Below are 16,779 nucleotides of genomic sequence, written 5' to 3'. Positions count from 1 at the left end.
TGTACACTATGTGTTATACTCTATAACGCTAATAAATATTATGCCTGTATGTATTTTATATATATATGTAATAATTGTGCTGTCTTTTAATCAATACAAAACAATAAATGTCATATTATATCATGTTTTAGTTTTAATTTAAAGTTTAAACAATTCTTTCAAAAACATATGATACATTATTAAAGATATATTTAACAGTGATAAATACATGTATATATGATTAGAGCTTATACAGAAATAGCTGTGGATTTGTATTCATTACTCTTTGATTTCCCTTCATGTGTGTTCCCTCTATACAAATCAAAATAAAAAATTGACGATTGTTGTTTGAAAAATTGAAAAAAAATTGACACGAGTACTTGAGTTTGTTGCCATTTCGGCCCCTCTATACTTTTTTATTGCAATACATGTACAATTCAAAGATTTTTGCATTCAAAACAAATACGGAGAACATTTGTAACATTTACCTTTTTCAGAACATGAAAAATCAAGGACTGTATTGACGGATACGGTGAAATGATGTTGATTGAGTTCGAAAATGAGATCTGCCAAATCCCATTCATTTATTATATGTTTAAACACTGCATATAATGCAGGAAGATAATTCATTTTCTACGTCTTGCAGCTGATAGTAACACAACTGGTACTTGTTCCTCTTCAACACACTTTCCTCTCAGTGAATGTTTGATTTAACATTTGGAGCAACGGTAACACTCGGCATGGAAATCACACAGATCACCTGAATATCTCTGCAGCTCGTCCATGCCGACATAACCTTGAGGGAATAATTGAACAGAAAAAAATTTGGTGAAATGTTAACACAGCCAGATAACTTCTTCCAACGGAAATTTTTTCTCATGTAACATAAAACAAGGCTTCACCTGTAAGCGTGTTTCCAGCTGGATAATCCTGCAAATAACCACACGCTGCACCTTCACTCTCTGAAGACTCTGTGTCACATGGGTCACAGCTGTAAAAAGATTTAAGACGTTTAGGGAATTCATTAGTTCACCGCACAGTTTAGAATTCATTGAGATCTTATTCTAAATATTTATGTTGAAAACACACTTGGTTCTGCTGACTTCTCCTTCACTGGACTCATCGTGTGTAAAACCCTGTAAAACAGAAACCAGCTGAGGAGTTAACTCGTTTATTTGTCCCTGTGTAAAGTTACTTTGTGTATTTACCTGTGTTCCTGGCTGCTCGTCCTCACACTCCCAAATCAACCTCCCCACTACGTTCCTCACTTCTGAAATTACAACCAAAGAAACACTGTATGAATGATAATTCATAAAATCTGTTTACTTTCAAATTAATCATTCACTAGTTTCCCTGTGTTTTTGGCTCAATCCATTAAAGTGAAGCAACAACTATTTTCCACCCTCCACAAGTTGATTATGTCTATGAGTGATCTCAGATTAGTTTTTAGATGACTGAAGAAGTAAAACTACCCAGTTTTTTTAACTGTGAATTAAAAACAAAGATTAAACATAAAATATGAAGAAGAAAAAAGATTTGTGTTTGTGTAGATGTTTTGTACAACCTCATAAATATCTTGGGATCTTGTTGTTGGTCCTGTTCCCAGAGATGGGAACTACTCATTAACCACAGTGAACAATAAAGTATAGATTAACTTTGTACCAGGGCTAGATTTTGTTGTTGGGCTCCTGCTCTTCCCCACTGCACGTGGCAGTTTCATTATTTTCCAAGGCATCCAAAAATGAACCAGTATCTTTTTAGCAAAAACGTGAAGTTCTGTTTGTTTCCTGGTTTTACGTGATAGTAGGCAATTTAATCCGATATGTTAACCTAGGCTTGAGGGAATAACCATGGATATTTTTCACTCTTTTATGACATTTAACAAACTGAAAAATCAATCGATAATTAAGAAAAACTGCTGTCGAGGAAATATGTTTGAATAATAAAAACATTTTTGAGAAGGGGAACCTCGACAAAACCACAAGGGCCACAAGATGGAGGACGGACAACCTGTTAAAGCTGATATTCTCCATTTGCAATCCAATTATTTAGACAGAATTAGAGTTGAGTAAAACTTCAACTGCCTGGAGCTGGAGCTTTTGAGGCCCCTGAAGGTCTGGGGCCACGGTTGGACGGTTGGTAATCCAGCTTTGTTTACACCAAATGAATAAACATGTAGTGGTCCTCACCGTCCTGCACGGAGGCTGGAGGCAGCACATAGTGACCAATGCACACCGACTTTACGCTCTGACGCTTCTCACAGGCCGACAGAAACAAGCTGTGAAAAATTGTCACCTTGTTCCACAGGTAATCTTTGCTCTCATATATCCTGAAAAACAAAACTCAAATTATATCTTTAATGGGATTTTAGAAAAAATACAACTTTTAAATAACAAATGTGCATATTTTTGTTTGTTTTTTCACCTCAGAGTATCTGGACATGTAGCATCCTCGCTGAAAAGATAATCTGCCGTCCTCCAACCAGCCACAGTTCCCCCCTCAAGTGCTGCAAGAAAAATGTTGTGGCCATAAAAGGAAGCTGAGACGACCAAATCAAAGTGTCTCAACAAACGTCCTTGTAGGGTCACAGATCCTAAACTAGATTTGTGGTGGTATAATTATTCCCCTGAAATCCATCCTGACTCATGATTGGTGGAGTGTGTGTCGACGGGACCATAAAACCACAGCTACAGCTCAGACTCTGACTGGAGGTGGTAACGAGTCGTCCATCTTTGTTAAGGTCAGCGATTACGGCGATTTACTTCTCAAGTGATTTTGATAGCATTTTTTTTATATATCATACACAATATATTTTGTTCACGTGTTATATTTATATAATGGCTATATAAAAAAGTGCCAATGCATTTTATGAATATTGATTTGTTGTTTTTGATCAATCAAATGTTATTACAGTGCACTTCACTGTAGTGAACTACAATAATCAGTGTAAGTTTGTACTGTTGGTTGAATTCACTTTTTTGCAGACACACAGATGCATATTTAAAATAGCAGTGTAAAATATCTTTTTACTCTTGTTTTGTTTTCATTGTTTTCAGCCCATAAACTAGCTGTTAGCTGCAAACCAGCTACATGAATGAATGTGTCACAGTTATCATCAGGTGGTTAGCAGGTGAGCTCGAACCAGCTTCTCCTTGTTGATGATACTTACTCCAGTAGTGGTGACGTGTCTCTGGCACACTGCAGGAGAACCAGGCGGACTTATTGTGAAACATTGTGTTTCTGATCATTCAGACAACAACCATCCAGATCATCTGGATTGTTTCTGTCTTTATTCTGAACTCTGGTGGATGATGTTCCGCTTCCGTCACTGGTGGTGGCGCTAAAACCACCGTGATGCATTCACACACACTCTGAAACTGTCGGAAAAGTTCAAATCCGTGCAAACATTCGATGGACCACACCTGAGATTTACAAAGGGGGGGAGAGATGGTGAAGATGCGTCATGTGACAGGTGTTCTAAAGACGATTGTCACCGTTTGTGTCATAACTGAACTTACACAAGTCATTTTTAGTTTTGTTAGGACTGATTCTTCCAGTTCTGTGGTTCTCTCCCACATCCAGGGACCAAAAGCTCCATGAACTCGCTTAGGCGCCCGAAAAAAAGATTACACGGGAACTCTCATCTGAATCCTCACGTTTATACGTTTTCTTCCATATCAGAGTAATCCAGTTATATCCTCAGTTTATAATGGTTCCCACACAAAGGTGAACTACTCAAAGCCAATTCGGCCAACAAGATTTTCCAAAATGTAAACAAATATAGGCTAAAACAGGGTAAATTTAGCCAACAGCGTAATTTACGTAACACATAGCAACATTTACGTTTGACATTACTTCCTGGTCGATGGAAAAGTTGAAGGATTTTCAACAGGTAATGAAACATCCAAAAAAACATTTAATTATACTGGCATCTACTCACGTTGAACCCACATCCCCACATAGAGTTTGGCCAGTGTTTGAATAATTTGGCTACTATGTAATCCGTTTTGTTACCTGGCTGTTTTATGGCTGTTTTTTCTTATTGGGTACTGTTCAATCTTTTTAAATGACTTAAGATGGCAGCCTCTAAGTTCTTTATTTGATTTTTTATTTCTAGAAACACAGTTTGGGCAACAAACGTTAAAATTAGTAAACCAAGACAATGCTGATAAGTATGTTTGTCAGGTGGTGCGGTCCATTTTGGTCAAAGTAGGTGTGAAATTGTGTCTTATTAACTGTATTCCCACATTCAACTTTATGGGTGACAAATATTTAGTTTTTCTTCTGTATTCAAGGTCCTTTAATGTAAAAAGTAAGTATAAAACAGGTCTATGTGCTATACTAGTCAAAATGCTCAATTCGCAGAGAAATACACGTAGCTAATATTCTGAAACTGCCTTAAAATTAGCTGTCAGGACAAGTTTTGTGATACTGTGACGAAACTGTCACCACCCTCAACCATGTCGTCAGCACAGGGTATTTTCACTAGATCTCTATTAAGGAGTCTTATCAGTGTTTCTTTTCAGCCTCCTCTACAATCCTTTTAATCTTTTTAAAGCTATATCCTTCTGCTGATCATTGGATTACTTTTATCTTGCTGTTTTAAGTTAGCTGCTTTACACTTGAAAACCAGCTGTAATTGTGGCTGCAAACTTGCACCCTCACAGTTAGGTTAAGGATGGGATGAAAGAAAGATAAACTGCTTGATGGCTTTGTCTCCAGATCAGCGACCCTGGCAAAGCGTAGTCCCAACTACCTACTTTTTCCATATACTGAATGCTGTCATGTTGCCGCTGGTAGATTTTCCTTTCTTGCACTTCATTTTCTCTTTCCTGCAGTCCAAGTCAAACCATTCAAACATCCGCAGGGTTTCTTGACAATGGAGCGGTGGACCGCTCCTTTTACTGGTCATCCACTTGCCATTTTCTACTCTTGCCGTCCTAGTTGCCCAGTCTCCCACTTCCCTGATGTCCCAGATGATCAGTGGCCGTGCATGCTCTCGTAGCCCAAATCATACTGGCACTGCCCCAGGTCCGCTCAGAGATTCTTGCAGCTGAGGTGAGTGAGCTGGAGGCAGTGGTAGCAGGGCTCCACTGCTCCTGCATTGAACCTCGATGCTGCAGTACAGCTGTCGCTTCCAGATGATCCAGGGGTTTGCAGTGGATCCAGGCCCGAGGCCCCGGTGTGGAGCTTCACACCAAATCCAGCTGGAGCTTTTTAGACCAGATTTAACCATCTGTTTGGCTCATCTCAGCACTGACTGACCGTCTCTGTTTGGATTTATCAGTGACCTTTTTCACACCATAGTAGTAGATTACAATTCATTATCTGTGGTTGGCTGGGCTTTGTGTCTCACAGAAAGCAGCCAGCCAATCAGAGGAGAGTCTCAGAGAATAGAGACTGAAAAACTGAAAAAAATCCTTTCCTGTACACATTGATAATGTTCTCAAATATATTGCGGGCCTTGTTCTACTCACCAAGTTGTAGGAATGATGCACCTGCTCCTCTGTGCATGTTTCCTAGATTTCAGAGATGTTATCTCAAGGTCCAGAGTTGTGTCTAAAATCTGAAGGTTTAGGTAGGTAGAGATCTGGACCCCGGCATATGATTCGCATCATTTTCAAGCATTTGCATTTGTTATCTTTCTCCTCATTTATGTACTGTTACCTTGGCTTGTCTCTGTAGTATGTTCAACATGTCACCACCAGGTGGGAGTATTTTACTACATATACAGTTGAAAACAAAGACAGTCAATTTTATGACTTATACTAGGTCAGTTTTTGACAGTATAAGTAAAGTAAAATCCTGTATTCTGTTTCCTGTAGAAGTTTTGACCTGAGGTTTTTTTCAGCAGGTAAACCTGTTACTGTGTCATTCAAAGATCTTGATTTGAAGCTTTCAGTTCATAGGATAAAAGGTTTACCCAGCATTTAATTAGCCACATGTGGTAAAAATAACTAAAATTATCATATTATTATGTAAATCTACTCATGTCCAAGGACCAGAAATGGATTTGATTTGTTCTTATGGATGAGAAGCTGATATAATGTGTTTCATATCATCAGGCTTCACTTGTGCTCATTAGTTCACACACAGTAAGATCGGATGTGCACTGACTTGTAGAATCACTCAAATTTCTGACAGCACTCTTCTTCAGTACGTTGGCATCAGCACTTTGCTTTATGTTCTCTAACCTCCTCACTGGGGTTGTCTGCAGGTCAGGCGCTCTTTGCTACCACGAAGCAACACGCAGAGAACCCGCTGACTCCTATTTACGAATCCCGGTAATGTCGTGTAACCTTGTGTTTTATACCAGCGGCAGCCTATTAAGGAAGATATTGCTTTGCAGCACTATTGGAGTGATGCTGCAGGTATAACTGATGGGTTATGGTTGTTTGAACTCTGTGAGAGAGACCATCACTCTGGCTTTACATCCTAGCTGCTATGGGTGTGCACATATAGAACTGCTTGGAAACCCAGTGAGCAAACCTACGCTGCCAGTTCGAGTGTAGCTGCTCTGCTTTGCATTATATTGACATAGCACGCACAGAGGCCGAGACTCCATGTAGGTTAACGATGATTTGTAATATATTGGGCAGCTCGCCTGCATATACTCGCGTTTGGTGACCGAGTTCCCTCACACCATACACACGACTAGTAGAGGGGGTTCAAAAGCAGTGATAACTCTGTTGCCATGACAACAGCGAAGCCACACCCTGTTTCTTATACCCAACCCCCCACGAACACGCTCGGTTCAGAACAAAGCAGTGGGAAGAGGAGCTGGTTGGTGATACATGTGTTGAGGCTTAATACGAGCAGAGGGACAGGAGACATTAATCATCTATCTCCTGTTGACTGACCTTCGGAGTAGAAAAAAAAACCTGCTTGCTTTTCATAATAATATGAAGAATCTAATTTTGTGTTGGTTTTCCCTTTTTTTTTCTTGCACAAGAAGCAGTAGAAACCCCCCCCCCCCCCGGCACATTCATTTAACTATTTATGAAAACCATTCACTTTCTTGTTCAGAATTATTGTGCTAATTATCACCAAAACATTAGAAAAACGTATTTCTACATGTATTTCTTCACCAAATACAGTATATATTAAATGAATACTCAAATCTATAATACTATACATTGGCTAATTGCTTTATTGTCTCTTTTTATATCATTTTTAATTTCATGCAGACTGTTGATAAGACAAAAAGAGCAAAATGAAGATGCCACATTGGACCATGGAAAATAATGTAGGAATTAATTACTTTTTTTTTGACATTTTGTAGTTGATTCATCCCAAAAAAAACATTTGTTGTGTTCATGATTAAAATGGAGCACGGAAACAGTCGATTAATTGAAAAGATAGAAAATTATGGACTAGTGATAAAATGATTTCCTTTGGTCCCTGTGTTTTGAGAAGACATCATTTTAGTCAAATTGTTTTTCTGGTCTCTTGCTCTTATATTTGACTCAGGTCTCTGGTGTCCTCTGACATCCAGGAACTATTCACACTGTCTTAGTCATGTAAAAACTACAGGATCTGTCCTCATCTCTCCCCTCTGTGTTTGCTATTGTGCTGTTTTTGTCCCTTCAGCTTCTCTCCTACTCGACAGAGAAAATGTCCTGCGGTGGCAGATCTGGCTGCCCTGGCCTCATCCATCTCCCCTCTGTCCCTTGCAATGCTGTTCCATTGTGTGGTAGCCTATTCTATTGGTATTGCAAGAGCTGTTTGTGGAAGTACATTTTACATCTGCAACCAAATTTGTGTTTTTTTTCAACTCATTCCACAGATATTTTCTGGACTAAATTAATATTGTTTGCTTTATAAGATGTCACAAAATGTCGAAAATACCCAACACATTACCCAGGGTCCATAGTGTCATCTTTATGTGACTTGTGTTGTTCAAACAATAATCCTCAACCCAAAGTTACTAAATTTGGTATCATAGAAGACTGGAACATGAGCAAATATTTCCATTGGAGAGGCTGATACCAGTACTTTTCGTCTATTTTGCCAATGAGGTAATTGTTTCAGCTCTGGTGTGTAGCTGTAATAGTTAAATATGAAAATCATTATGTTATCGCACAGCTTTGTCTGTGGTATGATTTTCTCTTAGCTGTAGTCCTGGTACAGAGATATAGTTTGGACCTTCCTGAAGGTTCAGTTTTCCACGGTTTGGGTTTGTTTTCTGCTCTGTTCTTACCTGATGTCAACGGGAGTCTTGGGTGATCAGGTCACAATTGGACAGATCTTTGTTCATCAGTTCCCACATGGGATTGGAATCTTTCTCCATATGTATCTCAAGTAATCACTTGTGGTTGGATCTCACTTTGCAAAGACCAAATCAGTTTTAGTTTTTAACCAGTCTGACCTCGACAGACAGCTCTATTGTGTGGGTGTGTGGGTGTGTGTGTGGTTGTGTGTGTGTGTTTGTGTGTGTGAGAGACAGAGAAAAGAGAGGCAGCCAGAGTGGGGCAAAGGTGGAATGATTGAATCAATGCACTGCACACAGCTCTAGACAAAAATAAGATTTCAGCCATTTGAATCCGAAAAAAATAAAATCAATACCCTGTGAAACGGTCAATGTTGATATTGTAGCTGGCCACCAAAAATAAATGGAATCACTAAGAAGTGTAGAACTATTTTCGGTATATTTTGAAACTGTAGAAGACTGTAGAAGAAGGCAGTCCCACAATGTGGCCCAGGATGCATTAGTATCCACACAGCTAAAGGAATACCTTATCTTACAGCTTGGGACAGCTGTAAGATTAGGTATTCCTTTAGCTGTTTATACCATGCCTTCACAGGGTCTTGGACTCCATGACACACTCCATGACACACACTGTGCTTCATATTATAGCGATAGCCACATTCACAGTGAAATTCAAGAGGATACACTGACTCCTGTATGTTATCGTTAATGAAACATGTTCACCGAAAAGCTTCAATAACGAGCAGCGTAATTAAACATTACTCAGAAACAACAACACAAGAGCAAAAACCACAATCCCTAATGATTTCTCTTCTATGTGAGGCCTTCAGAGAAATAGTGGGATGATTTTCCTGTACAGGGAGTTCTGGAACAAGGAGTTAGATCTTTTAAATAGTGTCCAGATGAGTTTCCATACAAGCTCAATAACAGCCAGTGTCTAAATCAAGAGTTGCTGGCTTTGAATTCATATATTTACTGCTTCCAGACACCAGAAGATAGCCAGTCAGCATTCTCATATAGTACTTTGTCAGCGAGATGGAGCAGTAAACCTTCCAGGGGTTATATCTTTCAAGAGTTACAGAAGAGTTGATTTGCTATCCAATTTGTCACTTGCATTCAGTTTTGTTGTGAGTTAACTGAACAGTCTGTTATGTCCCCGTTTCTCTGCCTCTCTTTCTCTTTCCCCATCAAGTCTCTTTCTCTCCCGCTGAGCCAACAACATCAAAGCAGTGTGCTTCAAATCGCAGGTGTTGAAGGATTAAGGCCACCGCAGGATGGGGTTTTATTCTCAGCCTCATCTTTGATGTAATGTCTCTTTCACTCACCTGTGTCTCTAAACTGTAAAACAGACAGTTCGCCTGCAGCGTCCACTGCTAAACTGAAAATATGGAGCGTTTTCATTCTCACACAGCAACGTTCAGCGGGTTCAATTCAAAGAGGCTGCACCCGGGGAGAGAGAAATGTGTGCGACCAATGTCAGTAGTTACACAAATGACAGCAGCATCTGACAGTAAGAGGTTGGGACGGAGATATGTCCTGTCAGATCATATACATTTGTCTTTAGTGTGAGATTTCATTGCATTGTTTATGTCTCTGTGAATCAGGTCATTGGAGAAGGTTTTATACGATTGAATTTTAGCCATGAAGTGACTGGTCAATAACTTAAAGGTTCAGTGTGTAGAATTTAGTGACATCTAGTGGTGAAGTTGCATGTGGCAGCTGAATACCCTTCAACTCACCCTCCCCTCCCAAACATGAAAGAGAACCTGTGGTGGTCTTCAGTTGTCAGAAAAATTGAAGGTGTTAGTTTGTCCAGTCTGGGCTACTGTAAAAAACATGGCGGCCCCCGTAGAGATGACCCACTCCCGATGTAAATAAATATATATATATATATATATATATATATATATATAGATGTAAGTATTTAAATATATAGGGCCCATTCTAAGGTAAAGAAAACAACAATTTGATTTGACAATTTAGATGCAACACACTAGCGAAAACATCACTGGGATTATTTTTAATAGATCCCTTTCACATAAATCTTATACACTGGACCTTTAAAGTCTTGATGTGATCTCAATAGCTGTTGAATTCATGGTGCCCAGAGGATGAATACTCTTGATTTAGAGGATCCCCTTAAGATTGGGATCTACTGTACACATTCCCCACCTACTATACCTAATCTAAATAATCCCATAAAGAGTTAAAACCAAATTGCAATGGGTAAATGTCTAAAAACAGCTCTAAACTCTCACATAGCTGAGTGAAAGTGAATCAGAGGTGAAGAGAAAACTTTTCCACAGTGACCGTTCTGGTGTGGCCCTAGCTGTAGGCTCCTAGCTGGCCTTTAACCCTGGCTGGGTTACCGGGGTCTGTTGGTGTGCTGAGGAGGGACAGGAGGGTACATTGCTCCCCAGACCGTTAAGAAACCATGCAGGCAACAGCTGAGCAGCGTCTGACGGTAGGTTGAGAGGAAAATTGTCACAGGCTCCACAGGCCTACCTTAAGGGGAGCAGGCTCACTCTTTGGCAAACATATACTGTAGACTTGCGTGATTCACGTGCACATGTATGCACGTGTTTATGCATACGCAAGGCTGCACTGAGGTATCGGTTAGGCAACACAGTGAGAGATGTATTTGAACAGAGGACACCTGCGAGACAGAAACTGCCAACAGAATCAAAGTTTTGAGTGACTGTAGCCAAGTTTGTGTCTCACCAAGGACCCGTCATGCTGCTCTGCCACACCATGTGTGAATGTTATTTGCCCTCTTAGTTACTTCAGTCCACTGTGAGTCATCTTTCAGAGTTTGGAGGATGGCATCATTGAGAAATGGCTGCTCCCTGGGCTTGTCCCCCCACTGAGCACCAGCCATGTAGACTAATGACCTGACCTTCTTTTCTGTCTTCACTTTTCTCCCGTCATCATCTTCGTCTTGTTTCAGTCCGACCTCTCGTTTAATGAAGCTACATTTCATCCAGCTTTCTCGGTTAGTTTTTCCTGTTTTTCCCAGCAGACAACAGTGTTTATATCCTTCACTTAAAGGTCCCAATGGAGTTTTCTTCTAACAAAACAAAGTCGTGTAAATTCAGTTTATTTTTTATCACAACACAGTGTGCATCCTTGAGGTCTAGCGAATGTGTTGGACACATATCCTGCAAATTAAATCATTGGTGAAGTAGATTTTTATGAAGAGTCTGCAACCTTCTTAGTTTATTTCTATGTTTACTAGCTAGCAAATGTCTTTTTCTCTGCCTTTGTTGGTGCTTTGAAACACATTTCGGTGCTTTACTGCCTCCTGATTAGTGGAACAGAGTGAAACCAATAACGTTTGGCTGCAGTAAGGTTATAAATCCTGAGTCCTCCATGTTAATGTATGGGACATGGACCAAACTAAAATGTCAAAGTACACACCAAATAAATTATATTTGAGTTTGATTTCTTCTTTTAGTTGGTATATTGTCCTCTTGGTGTGGTGCACTAAACTGCATTAAATAGAAATATTTAAGAGAAGTAGTAATACTTAACTTAGAAGTGTACTTTGTGTCGCTACTGGTAACAGAAAAGGTGAAGGCTTGTGAAATTATCCTGTAACATCCAGATTTTAAAATCTCACTCTGGTTTCTGTTATGGATGTTTACATCATTGCTGTGTCTGTAGCATGAGAATTGTAACTATTAATATTGACCCATAGCCACTTATATGTTTGAAAAGTTTTCATGTGAACAAAGTTTACATAAAACATCAAAACTTTATCGTCAGCTTCTTTCATTTATTATGAACCAATGTAAACAGAAAGCAGACAGGAACGACCTAAAGAATATTATGGGACATCTGGCTTCTTTCTAGTTCTCTGACACGCTGTGATCTGGAGACCTGTTCCATCTTATTCTACCTTCACAGGATGCTCCTGTCCAAACACAGGCCCCAAATATCCTCCCATAACACACACACACACACACACACACACACACACACACACACACACACACACACACACACACACACACACACACACACACACACACACACACCCAAACACATACATAACCACACACACAATTTGTATTTTGGCACTGTCTCTCAAATTTAGATCTGTTTTGGCTAACCTGCTCTTTAGGAAATAAAAAAAGAACACATCTAAACTGTCTCCAGTCTTCTGGCATGTCATTTAATGAAGTTGTCTGTCTTGGATTGTGGAATTGGTACACACATTTAGGAGACATTGGAATCAATACTGTACCTAATAGGAATAGACAACCATTCATTATGTCATGTAGAAGGAATGCCCAAAGCCTAAATTAAGGAATGTTGTTACAAACAGTTTAACGATTTGCTCTGGTTTGTATGAGGTTGCTTATTTTATGGGTTTTCTGTTGCTTGCCAGCGCCATGCAGCAGAATGGCTGTGGCTATCAATATTGTGGCAAATTCTAAACTGTTGAGACTAATATGCCAGTTTGTGTTACTGTTGAAGATCTCCCCCAAGAGGCAATAGGAGCAGGCTGAGTGGAGTTTTTTGCACAGTGGAGCGCCATTTGGTTAGTGTTTCTGACTGTTGCTCTGCTTGTCACTGTGGGGCAGGAACGCAGATCGTGAGTCAGCCCACCGTCGAGATCCCTGACCGAAATTACCCACTAATTTACCTGGGGACATTTATGATTTCATCTTTAATCTGTCACTTCAAAACTTGTAACTTTGCGCTGATGACCTCAGTGATGATAAAGACGTGGCTTCCCTCCAGTAAGGATAATGCTTTGTTGGCACTCTCACCCTTTTACCATTAATTAAGGTTAGGGCTGCAATGGTTATTAAAATGATGGATTCAACTCTTTTTTTCATCGAAGGAGTAGTTTAAATTCTGGGGATGTACTTGTTCCATTCTTGAGTCCATGCCAGGTAGGTGCCTTCTCCATGAGCCGACCTCAGACACTTCTTTCTGTTTCCAGACATTGATAATTGTCATTTTTGGTCGATTGATAAATCAATTAATCAACTAATCGTTTCACTGCTAATTGAGTTTGGGGAGGGTGTTGAATCGAATTTGGCCTCTTGGCTTGTTGTGGTGGATCAGTGATATTTTCAGGAATTTTCTAATCTGGTCTACATGTGTTTTAAGGATTTCAAAAGTACTTACAAAGCTGATTTCTGTGACAGCTTGTGGGAGATAGTGCAGAATACTTGAGTCTTTACATATCTGTTGCAGCAGCAAACACACCCTGGTTAGGAAGCTCTGTAGCCATCTGGAGATAAGTGACATAACATTGGCAACTCTGCTCTTCATGGAGGACGATGTTTTGGCTTTACTGTAGCATAATCTTCAATATCTCTTAGTTTTATACATTGAGAGTATCAGCCACTCTCTTTTACCTACTGAGTTCATGCAAAGTTCATGTTAAAAATAAAGGTACAAGCTTCCAACTTGTAGATTGTGTTCATGTCAACATCAAAGTCAAAATTATAAGTGGAACACTTACATTTTCTAGAAGATATCTCTGACATACAGATTGTTATTCCTCCCAGCTGAAAGCCACGCTGGCACATGAACTTGTAAACTCCACACAGAAAACAGGGTTCAAGCAGGTTCGGTTGTGAGGCAACAGTTCTAATTACTTCACCACCCTTGTTCCATCCATCCACCTACACCACTTATCCTTTAAGGGTCGAGGGGGCTGGAGCCAACCCCAGATGACATTGGGTGAGCGGCGGGGTAAACCCTGGAAAGGTCTCCAGCAGATCACAGGGCCAACATATAGAGACAAACAACAAATCACACTCAAATTCACACCTACGGTCCTAATAAACCTAACCAGTGGGAGACATCCCGTGTTCAAGGTTATTAAATGCAAATAAAATGGGTATGGTGTTGTGTAATCCAAGCATAGTATTTTTAACCCTCACATAATCCACTTTCATTTCACATGGCTGTTGAGTTGTCAAGTGACAACAACACTTTTAAGTCATAAACATGGGAAACATCCCCATAGCTACCATCCATCCCATATAACATGAATGCAACTTTAAACAAATTTACTTTTGTGCACCTGAGGAAGGAGGATGTCTTGGAGAAAAAAAATACAAGCTATTTATTGTATTGTTTGTCTCCTCCCAGTTAGACTGGAAAACATCCAAAGAAGGTGTCCTTGTCTGAACCACTTCAACTGGCTCCTTTCAACACAAAGGAGCAGCGACTGTACTCTGAGCTCCCTCCGGATGTCCAAGCTCCTCACTTTATCTCTATAGGGCGGAGCTATAAGACACTCTATGGAGAAAACTCTTTTCTTTTATCTGCAATCTCAGTCTTTCGTCATTACCCAGACCTCATGTCGGAACATACATGTCGATTGACTGGTAAAGCTCTGCCTTCCAGCTCATCTCCTTCTTCATCACAACGGTCGTCCACATAACTGCTGACACCGCTACAATCTGCCAGTCAATGTCCCGCCTCATCTTGCCCTAGAGACCCAAGATACTTAAACCCCTTTAATTGGGGCAGCAACTCACACCAAACACCTTATTCCAGCAGAAAACCATGGATATTTGTAATAATAATAATAATAATAATAATAAATATACCCTCTGTTGATCTGAATTAATTTGCCTCACTGGCTTCAGCAAAACTGAAGCAAATTGGGTTAAAATCCTAGGTAGCTTGTTAAATGTAATTCCATTATCCCTGTCATTCTTGGAAATTCAAATAATTTACCAGCCAGCTCATCATATCAAGAAAGGATGCATAGTATGAAAGAGAAAGTCCCAAATCCTCCTTGCTAGACAGACATGTCACAGTTTAAAAAAAACCACTTTGATTGAGCTGATTACAGCATTGCTAAATATGGTTTATCCCTGGTTTTTCACATATTTTCTTCAATCTCTTGTCTCCATTAAGCCCTTTTTCCTGGGTATTTTCACTTTAACAATACAATATATATATGTATGTGTGTGTGTGTGTGTGTGTGTGTGTGTGTGTGTGTGTGTGTGTGTGTGTATGTCAATGTCAAATATAGTATACCAAATGTATAATGATAATTTAAAGTATGAACTTATTGACTAGTTAGTCTTAACTTAACAAATGCCTCCCTTTGCAGAGGTGCAAACTCATAACAGTTCACTAATTGAAAACCTTAAAAGCTGGCATTTGTCCACTAACCACAATAAATCTACTTTTGGGACATAAGACATAATATTCCTTTTGCTTGTGTCTTCAATTGTACGTATGTTTTGTCATATCTCTTTTAACACAAGCACAAGGGCAAGTCTATTTCATTTCACACCCTGGCTGTAGATTGTGCGTGCTCTCATGTGCTGCAGTTGTTGGTTCGGGTTACCTCTGCCTGTGGCGGGGAAGTAAGCCTGCTGTGACCTTGACCTTGGGCCTGCAGATCGACTCAGTGCAGCACAATCTCTCCCCCTCTCTCCTACACACCTATGCATATAGTCACCTTCTCACCCACTCCCATATACATCTTATAATTTAGTTTCAATATTTATGCCCATAGGTATATCAGGCCACTTGGTGTAAATGGACTGCATTTAAATAATGCTTTATAGTCTTAACGACCGCTTAAAGCACTTAACACTTAAATTTACATCCACCCATTCGTACGCACACATTCATACAATGCTCCTATATGCCGTGCTTTTTCTGTCGCACTTCATTCTCACACTGCCATAACAGCAAGGGCAATTTAGGATTCAGTGTCTTGCCCAAGGACAGCTCGGCGTTCAGACCACCGGACATTCTGGATTGTGGACAACACACTCGACCTCCTGAGCCGCAGCCGTCCCTGTACGTTGGTGTGCGTAAGTTTTGCATTTTATGCGTTGTTATGTAAGAAATTCAACACAGTGCAGCAGTAGCAAACGGCAAAGGACTCTGTCATGCACTTACTTGCACACTCCTTTCCAATGTATTATCACAGGACTGTCTCATCTCTCTAGTCTGTTTGGTTTTTCCCATCAAAGCTATAAAAATAATAATTCCTACAATTTGATTTGATTGATGCACCTATACTTTTACCAGAAGAGACAGAACTCTATTAATAGAAGCCTACACAGATCAAAATGTCTCACTGCTGTTATGTCTTGACTCCATTTCAAACAAAGCACCTGGAACATTTATTCTTCTACTGTAAAATCGAAAAAATATCTAAGTCATGTTAATCAGAGAGATGGTTATTTAAGGGGATATCGTATATAACATTAAGGCAGCGACTGTTAAATATCTAAAGAAGTGTAGTTCTTCAGCGAATAAGCAACTCTCGCCATTTGAGACAAATTTACTTTTGACTTTTGCAGGGCACTACTACTAAATATTATTTATGCTTTTACTTATAGAGATACTTTGACATTGAATTCAAATGGTAATGAGATGTAAAATGCTTTCCATTTTCTTTATATAAAAATCATAAAGCATCTTTGCCTCAAGATTTTATATGATTGAAGAAGGACTCTGATGATGCTTAAATCTCTAGGTCTCTAACATATAACATATATATATAGCTGTACAGGTCGGACCACTGATACTTTTCCTCAACAAGGTATTTGTTGAGCAGTAATCTTTACACAGTCATACAGCAGCAGATATGC

General features: G+C 39.6%; 1 protein-coding gene across 2 annotated transcripts; it reads right to left on the bottom strand.

The window, feature by feature from the left end:
• Positions 1-368: 368 nt before the first annotated feature.
• Positions 369-3,353, bottom strand: terb2 (telomere repeat binding bouquet formation protein 2). 2 transcript variants are annotated; one of them, XM_034575932.1, is made up of 7 exons: positions 3,149-3,353; positions 2,404-2,485; positions 2,169-2,308; positions 1,188-1,249; positions 1,069-1,133; positions 882-970; positions 369-775 (listed from the first exon to the last, which is right to left on the bottom strand). In XM_034575932.1, the coding sequence occupies exons 1-7, from the start codon at positions 3,225-3,227 to the stop codon at positions 690-692; spliced, it is 603 nt and encodes a 200-aa protein (XP_034431823.1). In that variant the 5' UTR covers positions 3,228-3,353; the 3' UTR covers positions 369-689. The 2 variants fall into 2 exon arrangements, with proteins under 2 accessions (XP_034431823.1, XP_034431832.1); XM_034575941.1 differs by having other exon boundaries at positions 1,069-1,115; positions 3,149-3,335.
• Positions 3,354-16,779: the final 13,426 nt, after the last annotated feature.

This window comes from Hippoglossus hippoglossus, chromosome 3 (genome assembly GCF_009819705.1).
Source record: "Hippoglossus hippoglossus isolate fHipHip1 chromosome 3, fHipHip1.pri, whole genome shotgun sequence".
Classification (NCBI taxonomy): Eukaryota; Metazoa; Chordata; class Actinopteri; order Pleuronectiformes; family Pleuronectidae; genus Hippoglossus; species Hippoglossus hippoglossus.
The sequence above is the reverse complement of the archived record's forward strand: the minus strand, read 5'-3'. Positions and strand labels throughout refer to the sequence as shown.

Coding starts and splice junctions, on each gene's coding strand:
- terb2 (XM_034575932.1), bottom strand. CDS start 3,227: ATGATCAGAAACACAATGTTTCACAATAAGTCCGCCTGGTTCTCCTGC. Junction 2,486..3,148: donor GACACGTCACCACTACTGGA/GTAAGTATCATC, acceptor TTTTTCTTGCAG/CACTTGAGGGGGGAACTGTG. Junction 1,134..1,187: donor ACGAGCAGCCAGGAACACAG/GTAAATACACAA, acceptor TTAACTCCTCAG/CTGGTTTCTGTTTTACAGGG.